The 20,026-nt window shown below is 45.8% G+C and overlaps 1 protein-coding gene and 1 long non-coding RNA gene across 4 annotated transcripts in view; one reads left to right on the top strand and one right to left on the bottom strand.

Moving 5' to 3' along the window:
* The first annotated feature begins 4,602 nt into the window (after positions 1-4,602).
* Positions 4,603-20,026, top strand: part of LOC149372245 (uncharacterized) — a 48,244-nt gene continuing 32,820 nt past the window's right edge. The window contains exons 1-14 of one of the 3 annotated variants that reach the window (XM_089566661.1): positions 4,603-4,685; positions 4,924-5,079; positions 5,213-5,296; positions 5,880-5,930; positions 6,013-6,059; positions 6,320-6,392; positions 6,459-6,540; positions 6,622-6,757; positions 7,382-7,427; positions 7,487-7,616; positions 13,513-13,571; positions 14,173-14,285; positions 14,667-14,719; positions 17,322-17,402. In XM_089566661.1, the coding sequence (XP_089422787.1) occupies positions 4,963-5,079; positions 5,213-5,296; positions 5,880-5,930; positions 6,013-6,059; positions 6,320-6,392; positions 6,459-6,540; positions 6,622-6,757; positions 7,382-7,427; positions 7,487-7,616; positions 13,513-13,571; positions 14,173-14,285; positions 14,667-14,719; positions 17,322-17,402 (1,072 nt within the window). In that variant the 5' untranslated portion in view covers positions 4,603-4,685; positions 4,924-4,962. The other 2 variants (XM_089566660.1, XM_089566662.1) reach the window with 2 other exon arrangements.
* Positions 11,246-20,026, bottom strand: part of LOC149372244 (uncharacterized) — a 43,233-nt gene continuing 34,452 nt past the window's right edge. The window contains exon 3 of the long non-coding RNA XR_016286983.1: positions 11,246-11,361. This is a non-coding gene — a long non-coding RNA (uncharacterized LOC149372244). The remainder of the gene's footprint in view (positions 11,362-20,026) is intronic.

The following is a 20,026-nucleotide window of genomic DNA, read 5'->3' as shown; positions in this document are numbered from 1 at the left end:
GGAGACGCACCTTACAAACCAGTACACGCGATTGTCGCTAACGGAGTCGGGTCGCCGCCTTCTTGCTCGACTCCATAATGGAAGACAGGTTTCGCATCCCAGAACTGTGGAGACGTGCCCTCCGGCCCCTGCAAACGGTCTGAGTAAGACGGAGGAGCGAACTTTAAGGCGCCTGCAGACAGGTACTCTACTCTGTCCTGCAATCATAAAGCATTACGATCCTAACACAGGTGGGCGATGCCCGCACTGTGGGGAGACCTGTGATATCCTCCACATGGTGTGGGCATGCACTCAAAATCCCCACCTCCCCCCTTCTCCTACCCGTTCCAGAGAGGCATGGGAGACTGCCCTCCTCAACTGCTCCTCGCTTGAGTCCCAAAGGGCTCTTGTGAAACGGGCGAGAGACGGGGCCTCGTCATGCGGTGTCCCGGACAAGGGACGCCGACCATGTAGCGGGGCCACTCTGTGGCTCCCAAACTCTTTCCCCAAATAAAAGTTTTCACCACCACCACCACGTGCGGCCTCTTCCAGCAAACATGTCACACGAAGACCATAATGGTCGGCGCCTGGCACGAGCGGAAGCGCTAGCTCGACATTATGGCAACAAAACAGGTGTATACTACGTGGACGCCTCCGGTCCTCACCACGGGGGATGGTACACGGTCGCGGTGGTTCGCAACAGCAACACAGTTAACGACCTCACCTTCCGAGCCAGCAGTGCAACACAAGCAGAAGAGGTCGTGATTGCTCTCGCGGCCTCACATTCCGATTCAAAATACATAATCACCGACTCGCGAGGGGCCTGTCGGAGCGTCGAACAAGGCTGCACTCCCTTCCTAGCCTATCGAATATACCAAAATTGCATACGGGATACGGACCCCGCACACCGTTACCTTATATGGGCCCCTGCTCATCAGGGGTTGGCAGGAAACGAGGCAGCAGACGCAGCCGCCCGCACGCTCTCTCACCGGGCTCTTTTCTCCTCCCCATCCGATCAGGAACCCGATTTTAATCCGGCCTATACATTTAAATATATTACAACATATCAAAATTGTCATCGCCTTTACCCTAGCCCATGTAAAGGCCTGAAGAAGACGGATGAGCGGCTCCTTCTCCGCCTTCTCACCAATACATTGCTGTGCCCGGCAGCGCTAAAACATTTTAAGGCGAAAGCCTTTAATGTCTCATCGTTGTAAGCAGCAGTTGTCGACAGAAATGTCACGCTTTTCAATTGGTCGAAATGGTCGTGACGTCACAGTGCGCGAATTTCAAACGGGGCCAATTGTACTTTGGCTAGTAACCAAGCAACCAATTGAATGGATCGTGTAGTGATGCTCTAAGTAAGTGGGACTGAGCTTAGTTAATTGCTTAATTACCCAATTAGCCTAATTAACTTTTCTAGTCAGGCCATATAAATAAATAAAACCGAGCAGGAAATTCGTCGAGCTCGGGAATCGAACCCCGGTCTTCGGCTTGCGAGACGAGCATGCTATCCACTCCGCCATGCCAGCTCGAAGGTTTGGAATGAACAAAGGCGCGTATAGTGAATACGGTGTCTTCGCTCACTCCCATCCTCCTCCCTTCCCTTCCGGCGAGGTTTGGGTGTCCGCCGAGATATGAGAGACAGATACATTTCCTTTCCTCAAAAACCAATTTACCGACGAGCGAGGCGTAGAACCGAATGGGCGATGGCGTTATATGGACTCCCTGGCAGCGTTGCAAGACGCTGTCGCGTTCCACTCTTAGAGGCGAAGCTTACCATCTTAACCACACATCAGTGACCCCACTTTAGGTCAAAAAGTGCCCCCCTGAATTTTGACGGGTGTCCACCGAGATATGTGAGACAGTTACTGCGTAATTTCCTTTCCTCAAATACAATTTCCAATTTCTTCATTACGGGCCCTCTTTGTCTTCTTTCACTCCCACTTCCTCCCTTCCTCTATGGTGCGGTTCAGTTGTCCACCGAGATGACAGAGAATTACTGCGCCATTTCCTTTCCTCAAAAAGCGTTGCGTTCAAAGGGCAAGGCATCGCGCCTAACGGTTGGTGGCGTTCCGTGGACTCCCTGGCAGCGCTAAAACACGCTGTCGCGTTACCCTCCTAAAGGCGAAGCTTAAACGTCATTAATTAGCAGTTAATTAGTATTCAGACATTAATCAGTAAGTAACCATTAATTAGTGATTTGTCATCACTTAGGAATTATTACTCAATTATATGTGACGCCACCAGTGCCACATGCAGTCAAAGTGGTGCGGAGAACGCTTTCGCCTCTACGCACTTTAGACAGTCAAAGTGACCCCTGAATTTTTTGACGCCTCCTTTAGCGGCAGCTGCCCACACTGTAGTGCAGTGTCTTCTGACACCTGTCACACGGTGCGGGCCTGCCTCTCCAACCCCGATATTCCCCCCATCCCCAACCCAACCCGGGAGGACTGGGAGGCGACCCTGTTCGGCTGCCACGACTTACAGGCCCAACAAGCCTTAGTCGGACGCGCCCGGGCGGCGGCCACCGCCACTGGGGTCCCGTACTAGGGACCTCCACCTAGTGTTTGTAAGGATCGGTCCCTTACGGGCTGATCCAAACATACCTCCTGTTCATTCTTAATAAATGTTTGCACCACCACCACCATACACTCGTAACTCCTAGTCAATTCTCCCCCGAAACACCCACCCCACCTACCACCACGCCCGCCGCGCGGCCCTTGCGTGAGCGCTTCACAAATGCCACGGGTCGAAACCGTACGCCGTATGGGTGGACGCGGACTGCACGGGTCCTGAAGTAGCAGCAGCGGTTGTAGAACACACCCTACAACCGATTGCTACTCTTCGCCTCCCACCCTCCTCCACTCCAGAAACCGCTGAGCAGGCAGCGATAGCGCTCGCGCTTACGCACGGAAGCCCGTTATATAACCACCGACTCCAAAACCGCCCTCCTAAATTTCACGAGGCGTAGAGTACACGAGACTGCCTTTTTTACATTCTCTACTCGCTCCCCGCGTACCCGACCCGCCATGCGGATCTGATCTGGATGCCTGCGCACACCAGTAATCCTGGCAACGATGCCGCCAATGTCCTTATAATGGTCTTTTAAACCGGATGGCGAGGGACTCCGAGCCGGGCTCTTTCCGGGAGCGCATGCACACCTTCAGCGAGCTGACGCGTCAGCTCTACCCCTCACCACAACCCTCCCTGGATAACAACCACCAGCTCCTCTGGAAACGTCTTCAGACCCGCACCCTCTCATCACCCTATATTCTCTCCCGGATCCACCCGTGAGCCTACACCCCATCTGCTCTCTGCACTCATCCACTCGCCACCCTCACCCACATCCTCTTCCAATGCCCGACGGATCCCCCTCGTGAGGCCTGGAGAACCTGACCAGCTGGGAGGAATGGGAGACCTTGTTGCGCTCCGCGGACCCGGACACACCCAGCCGCCGAAGTCATAGACCATCATGGACTCATGATCGTCTGAGTACAGTGGGGTTGTGCGGTAGCCCAAGGGCCTACGTGCCCTAAACACCCTTCGGTCTAATAAAGTTCCTCCTCAGGTGGTAGAAATTACTCCGGAGCCCTCCACTACATCTCTTTCTCCCTTCCTTCTTTCGCTCTTTTCTTTATCCCTTCCATCGCGGTACGGTTGCGGTATCCACCGATATATGAGATAATTACTGTGAGCTTCCTTCCCTCAACACTAATTTTCGTTTTCACCGTTTCTGCCTGTCACGCCTTGCCTTACAATAAATAACGGCACAGACGCGCGCACAGCGTCCCCAACGACGCAGACGCGCAAATAGCGTCCGAGAGGCGTTTCGAAGCGTTTGGCGGCGTGTTACTACCGCGCGTCCCACCGACTTTCGATGACTGCGAGAACGCAAAAATATGCCGTTTTACGAAAATTTTCTACCCGCCGAGGTGGCTCAGTGGTTAGAGCGCTCGGCTACTGAGCCGGAGAACCCGGGCTCGAACCCGGCCACGGCGGTCGCGTTTCGATGGCGGCTAAACGCGGCCCTTGACAAGAACAGCGAAGTGGTACCGCCGTTGAAATTGCAGCGGATACCACCGCGCTGGCCTAATTATGTGTGTGCCGTTTGAAACTCCAGACCTCCAAAAGTATGCGCCACCGAGGCCGACTTTTAAGCGTTTAGCAAAAATAAATAATTAAAGGCTGTTATAATTTATATGTGTACTACCTGTCTCAGTTTCTGTGTGGTCTTAAATATGAAAAAAAAAACTACGACCCGCTCGCTCACTTATTCGTAATGCGCGCCAGCAGCACCCTTCTAAATAAACAGCGTCTCGGGACGCTGTCTGCGGATTTTGACTGATACTGTAGTGCCATTATTTTCTTGTTTTTCACAAAGATTATTCGCGAACCAAATGTAGAAGCTAGACAAAATGAATATTCCCTGTTTTTGATATGACACAAGTTCAAGTAGGCTTGAATGTCGCTGAAAAGCGTTTAATAAGCAGCTTCTGACGCTTCGTGCCTGATCTGAAAAAGAAAGTGGAGTTCAACCATTTTTCTATGAATCCAACCCTGTGTCCACCACGCTGTACCACGTGACCCTCCGAAGCGCAGTGCGCAGTAGAGGCTGCGAAATTGTATTTTTTTTAGGCGTAGCTGATTTCTGCGTCCCACGAGGCGTTCGTGGAGCGTCCGAAAGTAGTTCTTGCATTGCGGAAGTGAGTTTGTTGTCTCACGTGACGTGAACTGCTTGGAGTATTGCGTACTTCGGCCACTTTGAAGCCCCGACATGTGCTCAGAACAATTAGTTTTCGTGTCTTCTAAAATAAGTGACCATAACTAGTTTCATACGCGGAGGGACACAGTACCTCGTTCAGGCGGGGAGTCTCAAAGCGGTATGCACGCCTGAAAATTGAAGTTTAGGTTTTAACTTCGCTCATTGTCATTTGATTATAGGTCGTCTTGTCAAGCTTCGACAAAGCATCATTTTATGTCATGCCTTGCCTCGAGGGTGCACTTCCGCAGATGGATGAGTATCTCGACTCATTGGGATATTGGAGAAAACAGATCGCAGGGGATGGCTCCTGCTTGTTCAGAGCAGTTTCTGAGCACGTGAGTACCTTGCAGTTCCCTTCGGCAACATCTCTGCGCCTGAATATTGACGGAGCAGAGTTTTTTTACTTCGAATGATAGCTGTCGCAATGCTAGCTTACTTGAATGTTTTCTTTTCTAATCGATGGCCTAGGTGTACGACACACAGGCGTTCCATGATGTGGTACGCCGTGTTTGTGTTCAGCACATACGTGCGAACAGTCATGTGTATAAAAAGGTGGGTTTTCAATTTGTTCTGTCTCACCCTTGTCGTTATCTCTTGACGTCTGCACAGTTTGTGCATATTAAAGAACGGTAGTAGTAAAATTAAGTGTTCGGAACCATTCGTGCGCATCCTAGTTTTCCACGGATGACGGTGGTCGCGCCGATCTTCCTAGTCGCAGTACGTTAAGATATCTTCCCGATGAATGTAAACGCAGTAGCCTGTGCTGCGTTTTGGTATTGTTGAGACTTTGTATTCGTATCCGGAGGCGTACGGCAGACGGAAGGTCAGAATCAATATGAAGGTAAGGTGGTAGCTTTAGGCTTAAGTTACGCGGAATAAAGAGCTCTAACGTGGATTATTTTGCAAGCCGAACAAAATATATGAGCATAGCTGTTCCCGTGGTTCCCTTAACTTGACCCGTCACTTTCATACGAGAGCGTGATTGTAGAAACCAGGTCATCAAAGTAAATAATCTTGGTTGGCTGACACGAAATTTCCGATCGCCTTTATATTGGTTGTGGTTGCGCACAGGGAAATCGAAAGTGGTCTTGATGGGTTCATTAATTGACCCTTTTGCCTTTCATTATTGCTTCAGTTCATAGTGGCGGACTTCGAAATGTATGCATCGAACATGGAAAATCCGAAGGCAAGTAAATTGTATGCCACATTCCAGGCTTACGATTTTTTATACCACTTCGGAGAGCAATGAATGCTGACTTTTTTTTCAGGCCTGGGGAGGCCACATGGAGATGCATGCAATGTCTGCAGTCTACAGGTGGGGAACAAAAAAATAGATTTATTGTGATGTTTTTCTGCTCTGACTTCAGTGGTGTGTGCGCTGCTTGTGTTCTGAGTGGCTGACACTAATTTCTTGTTTGAATATGCAGGGTGAGGCTCATTTTAGCATTGAAAGCACTGTGTGATTAGATATTCTGCTGCTATGTCCTGAATTCCACAACAGCCTTTTCTTCCTTATTTTTTCCTGTGCTCATAGTTCATACGCTTCTTCCTTAATTCTTTTTTTACTCTTTTCAGGAGAGACTTTCTGATATTCGACAGGCCATGCAAGGATCCATACTACGCAACAGAAAATGGCCACCAAGATGTGGTGCGAACTCATCAGGGCTATTTTATGTTTGTAATTTTAATACTTTTCCCCCTGTGCTTTCCACAGGTGATGCTGTGCTGCAGACAGGAGAACCACTATGACATTGTCTACCCAAAGTCAAAGCTTGGTGCTGCAGCCCTTTGCCAGTGTGAGTATTGGAAATGTTACGAGTCTCCTCTCACCACCTCTTTTATTTGTGTGCAAAATTGTGGTTTGTCCTTGTTTACAGCGATCGTGTACGAGGTTCTGTACAAGAAAGTTTTTGAACTAGGAGATGATGTTGACGTGGCAGTCACAAAGATGCTTTATGACAAGGCATACTTCAAGCACAAGAAGAACATGACTTTTGACCAATGGAAGGAAAGGTAACGGGTGTACTCAAACCTTATTGCTTTGCTGAAGGTTCCTTTTGTGGGCTCAGACTGTGGTGCAATGGCTTGTTTAAAAGAGTTTTCTCGGGTCCTTCCTGCTTATTGTTGGCGGTGTACAGGTAGAAGCAATATTAGAGGGAACACAGAAGCACGTGGCCCCCTCTTGCTTTGTGAAGGACTGCTGCTGAGAGGCACCGAGAATGGGTGGCACCAGGAGGAGCTGACCATGCATGCTTACTGGTCGTGTGCTTTTGCTCAAATTTTTGCCGGCTCTTGGTGGCAGTGCTTGATGACGTGTGGAGGCCATGCACTCCCGTGTTCCCGGCCATATTGCTTCTACCTGTACGTTGGAATCCATTGTGTATTGTGAGTCAGCAGGCAACTTATGGGGCTTTTTCTTAGATAGCACACACGCGCTGCTTGGTAGATGCGCTTTGTTGGCTGGGTTTCCATCTCACTTCTGACTTACTTCTTTTGGCAAAAGTTATTTACTTTCTGCGCTAGTAGCACTTTTTTGAATATATTACAAATCTAAAAAATATGAAGCATCTTGGAATTGTTTCAAGTGCTTCATTGTCAGTGTGTCTAGTGATAACTTTTTTTTTCCTGTTCTTTCAGTGTCAAGTTCGGAACAGAGACCAATGTCCTGTCAGAGGAAGAACAGGTACGACGCACCTTATGTTTTGTTTGTTTCGTTTTGTTATCTGTGCCTTCTTTTTGCAGGCAACTGCATCTGAAGTGATGGTTGCGTTGGCGAACAAGATACCCCCATTCCCATTTAAAGTTGCCAAGGCTCTGGACCCTGGTATCTACAGAAATGTTGAATACGACCTCTGGAATGAAGCAGAGAAAGGTAGGTGGCACAGTTAGCAGCAAGCCTTTGCATAAGGTTGCATGCACTTTTATTTTTTTTTAGGTGCACATGGACCACCTGTACTGTTCGTGATCAATATTAAACAGCAGTTAGCAAACCTTACTGCTGTGCTTTTGTGTCCAGCAGTGTAACGTCAACTTCAGTGACGGTCTTGATGCTTGAGGCTGTATGGTTATTGCTCCTCAAGTTGGCTGGTGTCTCCATCACCTTGTAAAGTTGGTACTGTGCTAACAAACAAGGATGGCAGAAGAAGACAGCAGGTGCACGCAATATATTGACACTTTGCCACTAGAGTGCTAAATTGGCAACGCAGCCCAACTTACCACTCTAATACAGTATGTCTCCATCATCTACTAGAGCACCACCATTGTACTACAGTTCCTGCTTTTTGTACCATGCATAGTGGTCGATTCCATTTTTTTTTTTTTTAAGTTTTGTATCTTTCATATTGTTCTGTGCACCGTTTTGCCATAGTTTTTGTGTTGTGTCGTCACATGGAATCTTGTTTCTCCCTTCTCTTTTTCTACATTCTTTCTTTTCCCTCTCCCTCTGGAGGAGGGCACACGCTGCTTCTGGCGGCAGTGGCCAGCCTGTTTCTGCCTGTTTCTTTTCTATTTTCTTGCACCTGCCCTTATTGGTATCAAACCAAATAGGTAGTGATAAGCCGAGGACTTTCTAGCCAGAACAAACACTGTAGTTTCCTTTGGGGCAGATGTCGGAAAACGTGCAATTGCTATAAGCTTTTCGTATATTAGGTGAAAGCTGCTGCAAGGAATTGCATGTGATTCTAGACTCGTGGTGCAGTGCTTGGTCCGACCAGGGCGACCATGATTTGGGGCAGTGATTCGAAGCTTCATCACTACTTAACTGGGGCATGGCTCTCAGCATTTTTTTCTTTTATGCGAAGCATACTACTTTAGCTACCACTTCAGCCCTTCACCGCGGTTATGCGCCTCCAAATCACGTGATACATGACGTCACACCACGTGACACGATGACGTCACGACAGTAGAGAAACGGGGGCCCACCTCGCGCCGTCGCTGTGGTTGTGCGCCTCCAAATCACGTGATACATGACGTCACACCACGTGACACGATGATGTCACGACAGTGGAGAAACGGGGGCCCACCTCGCGCCGTCACTGTGGTTGTGCGCCTCCAAATCACGTGATACATGACGTCACACCACGTGACACGATGATGTCACGACAGTGGAGAAACGGGGGCCCACCTCGCGCCGTCGCTGTAGTTGTGCGCCTCCAAATCACGTGATACATGACGTCACACCACGTGACACGATGATGTCACGACAGTGGAGAAACGGGGGCCCACCTCGCGCCGTCGCTGTGGTTGTGCGCCTCCAAATCACGTGATACATGACGTCACACCACGTGACACGATGACGTCACGACAGTAGAGAAACGGGGGCCCACCTCGCGCCGTCGCTGTGGTTGTGCGCCTCCAAATCACGTGATACATGACGTCACACCACGTGACACGATGACATCACGACAGTAGAGAAACGGGGGCCCACCTCGCGCCGTCGTTGTGGTTGTGCGCCTCCAAATCACGTGATACATGACGTCACACCACGTGACACGATGATGTCACGACAGTGGAGAAACGGGGGCCCACCTCGCGCCGTCGCTGTGGTTGTGCGCCTCCAAATCACGTGATACATGACGTCACACCACGTGACACGATGACGTCACGACAGTAGAGAAACGGGGGCCCACCTCGCGCCGTCGCTGTGGTTGTGCGCCTCCAAATCACGTGATACATGACGTCACACCACGTGACACGATGATGTCACGACAGTGGAGAAACGGGGGCCCACCTCGCGCCGTCGCTGTGGTTGTGCGCCTCAAAATCACGTGATACATGACGTCACACCACGTGACACGATGACGTCACGACAGTGGAGAAACGGGGGCCCACCTCGCGCCGTCGCTGTGGTTGTGCGCCTCCAAATTACGCGACACGATGATGCTTCGCATTCTCCAGGCTTAACCAAGTTAAGCCTCAGCCATTTTTTTAATTTCAGGTAACAATACATGAAATTTCTGAGCATATTAGAAATAGTTTTATGACGACTTTAACAAAACCTCCAGATCATATGAAAAGGCTGCACAGTGAAGAAAATATTGTAGAAGGCTGGTTCAATGCTCATTGCGTTCCTTTCGATGTCTGCTACAGGTGAAGACCTTCTTAAAATTTTTTTTTCTGAAGCACAAATTTTTGTTTAGAATTTTCTCGATGCAGTGTCTGTTGACATAGATAGAATAAAAAAAAAATTTCATGCTAGAAATCTAAAATTCAAAAATTTGAAAAACAAAATGTCTTGACCTGCACTATGTTCCTAGGAGTGCAGCAAAATAAATGAGGTCAAAATAGATAATGGTTGTGAAGAAATCTGCACTGCCAGGTGAGTATCTAGACACAAAAACTATAACAGACAAAATCGCCCGTTGTGCAGGCATTTCCCCATTATGCACAGCCATCGAGCTTCGCAAAAAATTTTTAGAGTACTTCCTAGTTGATTTCAGCAATGAAACTCTGGAAACAAAACAAAAAAAAACAATGCATACAAGTGGATATCGCAATTTTTAAAACCATTTTTTTTTTGTCTATTTTTGAGGATTTGAAAGTTGCATCCTTAACAAACAGTAGCTTTTCTGTTCATTTGACTTATGTGGACTGCTTGTCACTGGGCTTGTCTCTATTACTTATGCGTAAAGAAGCAGAGTGCCACTAAGTCGCTAAACCCTTCGCGAGTTTAATGGTGTTAGACCAACACTTTTGAAACTTTTTAGCCCCGTTTGAAGCTTTGTTGGGACAGGTTGATTGTGCTCTGCGGAGTCTGTGATATTTTCCAATTCGAAAGAAAAATCTTTGCCACAAGGAAGGCTTATGTAAAGGCTAACTTTGCCTAAATTCATCTGTCTAGAGATGTTCTGTTGAATGATAATTGTTCTTAATCCATTTCTTCTTTGTCTGTGGCAAAATTTTTTATTAATCGATGAAACTTGTCCTTGTAAATTTCCATGGGCTGGTTGTTGTAAGTGTGGCTTACATTAGTGTGTAATGTGGTTGTCAGATTTATTTATCACTTTGTTGAAAGAGCTGTTCATTTAGCAGATATACCTACACATGAAAAAAGTTTTCCTGTAATTTGTTTTTATTTGGAAATCAGCATGAAAAATACTCTCTCTTCTCAGTGAAAGAGAGTTCAGTGTGCTTTGCTTTAGAGATTTAGAGACATGATTGAATAAGAACAGAAAGCAGCGGTGCTGCCTTCAACATTTTGGAGGTCTGTAGCCCTTTTAGGAATGCTGGGGTTAGATGAATATTACAATAAGGGAGTTTGCTGATTCTAAAGTTGGCTTCTCCATGATGCGCTTTTCTCAATAGGAGTACAGGCAGTTTTCCAAGGAAGAAATATATGTTCAATTCGTGCATTTTATGACCTAGGATACATTGACCTGGTAATTGTGGAACTTTGGCGACATATCCTACGTCGAAAAATATTTGAATCGCACATATATTTCCCGCTTGGAAAACTGGCCGTCCTGCCACTCATTGGGCAGAGTGCATTGCGGAGGAGCGCAGTTAAGAATAGGGAAACTTTTTTATTGGCCAGTGTCTTTTGCAAAAACATTCTTCTTCTTCTTAAGCGCATGGTCAGTTTGAAAGATGAATGCAGTCCAGTGTGATGATGTGGAAGGCTGCCACCACCATGGCCCATGAAGGGAAAAAAAAAAAGGAAGCATTGATGACAAAACGTTTAAGCACCTTTAATGTGGCAATGGCATTTCCTTTTTCTTTTTTTTGTTTTATGCTCTAGATGTAGGTTGAAGGTTGAAGTTTATTTTGACAATGATACAGTTGTCAAGGAGGTTGACAAAAAGGCAACAACATGCCTGACTAGGTGTCAACCTCCTGCAAGGTGTGACACATCACATAAAGCATGACAAGAAGGAATGTTTCAATACAAAGAATACAATGTAGAATACATATTCGCTACATAAAGGACGTACATTTCAAGTTACCGTAAACATATGAACTGCAGACAAAACTTTTAAATACAAGCACTTGGGACATTACAAGATGTTTCATGTAGAGACAATACATACTTGTGAATACTCTTTTTGAATGTACCTACAGACTTGCTTTCATTTATGATAGATATAATTATGGGATGGTGATTTAAGAGATCTGCAATTTGGTTGGTTAGTTTCTGTGAACCATAGCTCGTGCGCATTATTTCTTTTTGGTATATTGTGTGGCGGAAATCATAATTGTGCTGCCTGGAGAGATATTGTTGAGTGAAAGTATACGCATCGCATTTTAAATTTTCGTAGATAACCATAGCTAACTTTTTCTTCATTACGTTATTCACGGTTAGTATTTGATGTTTCCTGAAAAGAAGTGCAGTGTGACTCTTGAGTGGAACATTTTCAATAAGGCGTACAATTCTTTTTTGGAGAGTAAGCAAACTAACCATATTGCTCTGTGTAGTGGTTCCCCAAATGGTCAAGCAGTAATATAGCCGTGAATGGATGAGAGTGTAATATAATTGCTTCTTTAACGAGCTGGGTAGTAAACCTCTAAATCTGCATAGAATTCCAATAGATCTTAATATTTCGCATCGGATTTTTTGTACATTAGGTGACCAGTTCAGATTTTCTTGAAACACAACACCGAGGAAACTATGTGTAGAGACTCGCTCTATGATGTCGTCGTGAAACCTTGTAGACGGCAAGTGGTGTATGGGTTTGTTCCGTGGATGAAAAATAATATATTTAGTCTTTATCGTGTTCAATTCCATCTTGTTTTTCTGGAGCCATAAAGAAAGATTCAGAAGCCAGCTATTTGTTTCCCTTTCCAGTGCGCGCAGGTCTGTGCCAGAAAAAACTATATTTGTGTCATCTGCATATAGAATAATGCATGGTGTGTCTGGTATGTTGACTATATAGTTGATGTACACTAAAAAGAGTAGTGGCCCAAGAATCGAACCCTGCGGAACGCCGAACTTTGTGCACCCTATTTTCGATTTAACGTGGCTTATATTTGTATATTGTGACCGGTTAGTTAAGTAACTTTTTAAAAGTTCGAGGCAGATGCCTCTGATACCAACACTGCACAACTTATCCAATAGTATATCGTGCTTGATAGTGTCGAACACTTTTCTAAAATCGCCGCCGCGGTGGCTCAGTGGCTATGGTGCTCGGCTGCTGGCCCGAAAGACGTGGGTTTCGATCCCGGCCGCGGCGGTTGAATTTCTTTGGAGGAGAAATTCGAGGCCCGTGTACTGTGCGATGTCAGTGCACGTTAAAGAACCCCAGGTGGTCGAAATTTCCGGAGCCCTCCACTACGGCGTCTCTCATAGCCTTAGTCGCTTTGGGACGTTAAACCCCATAAACCAACCAACCAACTTTTCTAAAATCAAGAAATACCCCTAGTGTGTATAGTTTCTGTTCAAAATTATCGATTATTTTATCTTTAATTTTTACCAATGCCTTTTCTGAAGACTTGTGCTTTTAGAAACCGTACTGTTGTTCAGCTATAATTTTATTCCCATTGCAGAAGCTTAGCAGTCTGCTGTTTATAACTTGTTCGAAGAGTTTAGAAAAAATCGGGAAGACTGAAATCGGCCTGTAATTGTTTAGATCATTCGGATCTCCTTTTTTGTAAATTGCCGAAACCCTCGCAAACGTAAGAAAAGATGTAAGAAAAGACCTCCTGACAAATGACTTTTCAATAGTCCTGACATGTAGTGTTGTATTAGTGTACTGCATTAAAAGTGCTTAACCTTGTCTTACTATACTAATAATAATAGTCTCATTGCTAAGCATTCGTATTCGCATACTTTGCAGAGCGAGTTCGTTCTGAGCTGCTTGTGACACCTGATCTGGAGCCCGGAGTTAAGTGCTTGGTGAGTTGTAAGGTGCGGTTTGAATACCGTCCATATCCTCTTCGGTTGTGCATGCTCATCACTACAACGGTCAGTGAGAAAGTGCAAAGCATAAAAAAAGATTTAAAAAAATAGCTTTTGCTTCACTGAATGATCTGGTGAGAGCAGGTAGGTTTGAAGTGAAAAATTCTTCTCATCAAACAGAGCTTTGCCTGTAGTTTATTGCCATAAAGCTTTGCTATGCTTGATGCTTTTTTTCTGTTTCTTTTATTGCCACCAGCATGTGATTTTATCACTTGGGTTTGCCCATGGGCAACACATCGCTGGGGAACAAGCGCAGTTGTGTGCCACAGGTTTTGCAGAGTTCTGTATCGTTCACGATGCTGTAGGCATACTACCTTGAAAGTTCATCATCGCTTTAAATGAGTGCAGTGTAAAGCAATGGCCATTCTGATCTTTACTTGGGTGGCATCGTTGCCACCGAGTAGTTTCATTTTGTTGGTGGGCACAAGTCTGCTTAATAAAGAGTTGGCGTTTTTAGCAGCCTGCCTCTTCATCATTTATGTTTGCATCAATGACTGCCTGTTTTTTTTTTTTCAATTTTTGACCAATTTTTGTGCAGGTGCGACTCACCAATGACAAGGAAGGACACAGTGCCTCGTTTCACGCTCACATTCAGAAGATGGAGCCCAACGACGGGCCAATCACCGTCTTTATCGAAAAGCTGGGGAAGATGTGAGTGTGTGAGCAATCGGGTAGTCCAGAAATTGCATGGTGGTTGCAAACTGTGAAGTATAGAAATGGATACCTGGGATCTATAAATTACTGAAGCCTATCTGTGGCTCTCCAAGTAGCCTGCAAAGATATAGCTCTCTTAACTCTTCCTGGGTTGTGAGAGGCCTGGCTCTGGCCTGACCTTGCCAGGCGTTGTGTAAACTTGCGTGTGTAGTTTCAAGCTTTGAAATGTGTTAAGTTGTGGTCCCTAGGTTTTAAGGAGAGCGTTGGGCAGAAGCAAAGTAGGCTTTGTTCTGAAACTGGAAATTTTGTCATCTTGGTCTCTTTCAAGAAAGATTTTATATTAAAGGCTCTGGCACTGATGCCTGTTTCTCTTTAAAGGTGCACAGTTCCCCATGACAGTGTTCAAGCACTGCCGCTTCCAATGTATAAAGGTAAGGATTCTATTGTTAGGCATTGTTTCCCTTGTGGAAAATTTGAAGCGCTTAGCATGTGAACTTTGGTTGAGCATAATCCTTGCATTTCTTATAGGAGCAGATGGCATAATCGCATCCTTTGCTGTTTGCTGAGAGTTATATCTTGAGGCCGCATAGTACTTATTTTTGAAATCGTATCTGAATGGACTTTGCTAGGGATTTTATTACATCGACTGTTCTTACACCTGTACCCGTTTACTGCAGTAACACATTCAGGGGCCGATTTAAGGGAGGGGTGGTTTTATTTGAGGAAACCACGAAAACCCTCTCTCGAGACACCCTGATGAAATTCCTTCAATTGCTAAGTGTAAACAGATGGGCTAGTTGGTGGTTTGTAACATTGTTATGACTCATCTTTCCAGCCTATATAAAGCACATGGACAGAGCGAGAGTAGACTCCAGCATCTTCTCTCCCACCCTACTGTCCGTGTGTTTTATGCGCGCTGGAAAGATGAATCGTAGTGTTACCTTGAACTGCATTATGCAGATAGGACTACCTCCTCCAAAAGTTACCGATAAATCTGCCTCTGAACGTATTCCATGAACAGTAAGTAGACTGTTAGCTGGTACAATCAAGCCTCCTCATCATAGCCCTGCTTATAAATGAACACAACTCTGCAACTTGCTTAATACAAGTGAAACTGGAATTACCATCAAAATGTACACCAGTACTGCTGTACAGAGTCTTGGCCAGAAAAAACATTTGTGGAGTTGGGTTTTAGTAATTATGCGAGTGCCTCAAACACCCATGCACAGCCGCTGTGCATGGCACCTTTTCCTACTGCAGACAGGAAGAAACAAGATCACAGCATCTATCGTTCTCTGTGAACACCAGATGAAGCCAAAAGCGAAGTTGCTTTGTGCCACGTCAGCTTCACACCAGTTGTCACTGCAGTAAAGCGTGCATTCAATGGAACTTTGATAAATCTTGCAGACTGTGCTGCCAGCAAAACAGCAAGCGCAGAAAGCAGAGACCGATATACAGTAAAACCTTGTTAAATCGAAGTCACTGGGACCGCTAGGTATATCCAGATTAACCGAATGCAGCAATAAAAAAAAAATGGAACCCAGTCAATATTTAATTGCGGGAATGTGCTGCCTAAATTGGACACACTTTGCGATTGCCATACACCGCCACATAAAAGTCTGCCCCCCAATTCATAGCCCCTGCTGTCCCAAAAAGAAGTTGACTCCAAATTGTCCTGTATCGTTCCGCCACCGCAACTGTAGTTTCCCACGTGGTGGATTCATGGCGCTGCAACTCAAAGCAGTTAGCGCTTAATGATGCGATCACAAGGATAGAGTCTGAAACTAATGGAGATCAAAAGCATAGGTGTGTGTTTCGGCTGTCCGCAAGCCATACCATAGACTGATTCTTGTGCTGGGATAGGGTGGCCGCCCTCTCTGGGAGTATTGAAGCGGGGGCACTTCGCATATCATGCCTCAGCAGTGCTCTGTGGTGCTGCCTCGCGGCTGCGAGGGGCTGTCGCTTTACCGGTTTGTGGCGAAGTCGGGATCTGGGATTCCCGTGCAGCACATGAGATCTTGAATTAACCGGCTTGGTGTGGGCTGCCACTTCAGATTATGCAGTAAAATTTGCATTAGAAATTACGGGACTGCAGAAATTCTTCGAATTATCTGTGATTTCGAATTGGTAATCGAGTTCGAATTATTGAGGTTTTACTGTAACGTGTGATTACGGTCCTGTTTCTGTTTGCTATGTTCCACTGCCATATGAACTGCAGTAATTTTTCTTGGGACAAGGGCTAAAAGTACAGCATGTTGCCATGGTCCATGAGTAGTATAGTGTGCTCGGACAAGAGTGCAGTAAAAATCCACACTTGGGCTTGCATCGTGTGAGCGTAACACAGCTGTTGCCAATGGTCCTTATTTGGACCTAGAGTGCCAGAGGCGCTCAGTTCACCAACTTCCAGAGCAGCTGGTGCCTCTGTGATTTCCATTCGCATGCATTACATTTGTGTGAAGCTTGAACAGCATTTTTGCTCTTTTAGGCTCAGATTTTGCTTTAAGCCAGTTGGGCTAAAGGCGAAGTGTTCTCTGTCGCAAAATTTTCCACTCATGCCCGTGGCACCTGTAACTAGCAGTGTTGGAGTGTTTGCCCCAAAGTTGCTCATTGAGCACCACAAGGCAGAGTTAGGATCCTGCCTGTGGGCATAAAGAGCAGTTGGGAGCAGGAAAGTCTTGCCATGAGCTGACCTTTGACCTTGGTTAACATGCGGGGACATAGGAGTAAGCAAAGTGTCCCAATATGGTGTTCCTGTGTGATGTCAGTGCATGTTAAGGAACCGCAGATGGTCAGAATTACTCGGGGTCCTCCACTACTGCACCTCTTTCTCTCTTTCTCTTTCTTCTTTCTCTGCCATCTTCCTCCCTTCCCTTATGGTGCAGTTCAGGTGTTAACCGAGATTTGAGAAAATTACTGTGCCATATCCTTTCTTCAAAAACCAAGACACCACCAAGCGGATTGTAGCATGCACACTGGTCACATTATTTGCTAGTGGAGGTTGAAATGTGCATTGTTAACTAATCCTGTCTGCAGCATTGACTGTGCATCAGGGGCTTTTCCCTTACAAGCTGAGGAGCTGTATTTACAAGGAAACAGAGCTGTCAAGCCCGCAAGGTAAATCTCTTGCCAATCATTTTTGAGATTCATGAGGCGCTGCTGATTTAAAGACACTCAATCTTTAGCTTAGAAACTGCTGTATACAAGATTGTTTGCTTATTTGGAACTACCGTAAAAACCCGCGTATAATATGAACCCGAATATATAATACGAGGTGAAGTTTTAGAGACGCGAAATGGGAAAAAAAAGTTTTACCCGCATATAATACGAGTGATGCAAGCTCATGCACAGAAGACATTTATTCAAATCGCATTCCGCACTCCGCTTCCGTCACTTTCTTCGGACATTTCTTTGTCCGACAAATCGTCCCAAATGTACTGATCTTCTGTGCCATCGAGGGCGTTCGAGATGCCGCGCTTCTTAAGCCCGCTTCAGCCGCCCGGTTGGCGTCACTGCAGGCTCACCTGAGCGCATCCACTCTGCGTAGCACCGCTTGACTGCATCCTTGAACGGTTTGTTTACACAACCATTAAGTGGCCGCGAAAGCTTTGTCGCGTTCCGCTGCACGCGAAAAGGGCTTCTTTTTGTCGTGGCCATCCACGAATGCTCCCTTCGACGACACCAAACTGCTTCCCGGCCGCACCGTTGCCGATGTTCTCCACAGCTAAAATCACTTTTCGCTTGAAAGCAGCCGAGTACTGTTTTTGAGACCCTGACATCATGCTCCCCAAAACAATATCATACACTTCACGAAGCGTGCCTTACATGCTAGCACGTGCGTTGTCAACAGGCACACAGCACACCGCGACCCCCCGGCGCACCCAACGGATCAACAAAGAAACGGCGCCGTGACGTCGTTTGTCGAGAGTAATGAAGCCAAGCCCTAGCCACGCGCCAATAGCAAAGCCAAGCCGTAGCCGCGCCGCAAAAACAAAACCAAAACTTCGAGCAACTTCGAAAATTTTTGTTCGGATCCGCAAATAGTACAAGGCGGAAAATTAGGATGCTAATTATGGGAAAAAACCTCGTATTATACGTGGGTTTTTACAGTAAATGTGGTTCCTTGTCAATCGGGACATACCATATATACTTGATTGTAACGTTCCCTCGATCAAAATGCACAACCGTTTTTCACGGTCAGAAAGAAAAAAGTGAAATGCCTTTGATTGTAACATGCACCATATTTTGATACTTCGATAAAGAAATCAATCTTCTTCTCACTTGGTGCAACCAGCCTTTATTGCAGCTGCTCTAATGTCATAATAAAGCGAACAGCGCCACTGCATCACTCACCTTTCTCTATCTGGCTGCCAAAATCATCATTGCTCATTGTCGCTGTTGGAAGCCTCCTTTTCGCTCGCAATGGTCCCAAGTATTCATTTTTGGTGCCGTCCATGGCATTTGAAATTTCGCTCTTCTTGAAGGCCTTGTTGACCGTGCCAGACAGGATCGTGCATTCGTCACACATCCCGCAAAGTCCTGCAGCGAGGCTTGTTCATTCTGTTGCCTTGCTGGCGAGAACCCCGTCTCTCTGCTTCTGCGAATTATGCACACATTTTTTTCGTAGTAGTGAACTCAGTTCGTTCTTGTGACTGACGTTGGCTCAAGTCCAGGTTAGAGCTTTGCTGACGGGACGCTTTGGAAGCTCACGAGGCCTGTTGGTAGTCACGACTCCAGTAGGCAATATCAACGCACGAGAAATTCCAAGCTGCCGTTTTGTGATGCCTATGAAAATTGGGTGTTGCTGGCATAATTTCAGTTTTGCGCTCGATTCTAGCGCACGTCATTTTAGATAAGTTTTTCTGGAAAAAAGGTGAGCGTTGAGGAAGGAAGGTGAGCGTTAGAATCAAGTAAAAGTGTCAGTTTTCGCTTTTTGCCATGTATGTTGCTCTGTTTTTATTATTTATTTTCATGTTTTTAAGTCGCTTTTTTTTTCCTTCATTTTGGTTTGGTGCATCTTGTGGAGGAGTGGATCTAATAAATGGAAAAATATAATGCACTGTGATCTGCTGTATAGCAGCTACCCCCTTCAGGTGCTAATATCACCTGGATATGAAGCCGCTTTGTAAACAGTTTAGTTGAGCACATTTTAGGCACTTAAAGGGGAGACACTCGTCTTAAAATGAAATTAAATTTTTTATTATTGAGATACTGTAATGAAATTAGATGTGTATGTGTATTTCTTTCTCCTGTTTTCAGGAATATAATTAGTTGAAGTATATTTCAATTATTTCCCATATTATGGAAGAATAACTGAAGCCTAATTAGATAATTTCCAATGGGTCATAAAGATATACTTTCCTGCAATATTTTATGGCTCCGACTGAAATGGAGCTGTAGCCAAAGACCTGCCATGTGGAGCTATGCTATTTACATCATTATTGAGTTACATCATCTCATATAAAAATGTTCAGTTATTTCGAAGTTACACCATAATTTATGCACATAATTTTCACTTTTCTTAAAATTAAGCCTTCAAAAAGGGGGTGCGCAAATTTCACGGAGATTTTGTGAACATGTCCTAGAAACTCTATGAAGGTCATAACGCATGATGTATAGAGTATATTGCCGCATATAAATCGATCCCGCAACTTGCAGCTCTCTCTGGCCAAAAAAAAAAATTCAGGGGGACACTTTGTTGACCTAAAGCGCGGTGAGGCAAAAGCCTTTAGTGCAGTGTT

The sequence above is a fragment of the Amblyomma mixtum genome, chromosome 1 (genome assembly GCF_055824585.1).
Source record: "Amblyomma mixtum isolate Tamu chromosome 1, ASM5582458v1, whole genome shotgun sequence".
Taxonomy (NCBI): Eukaryota; Metazoa; Arthropoda; class Arachnida; order Ixodida; family Ixodidae; genus Amblyomma; species Amblyomma mixtum.
Note: the sequence above shows the minus strand (reverse complement) of the source record. Positions and strands in the feature narration are given on the sequence as shown.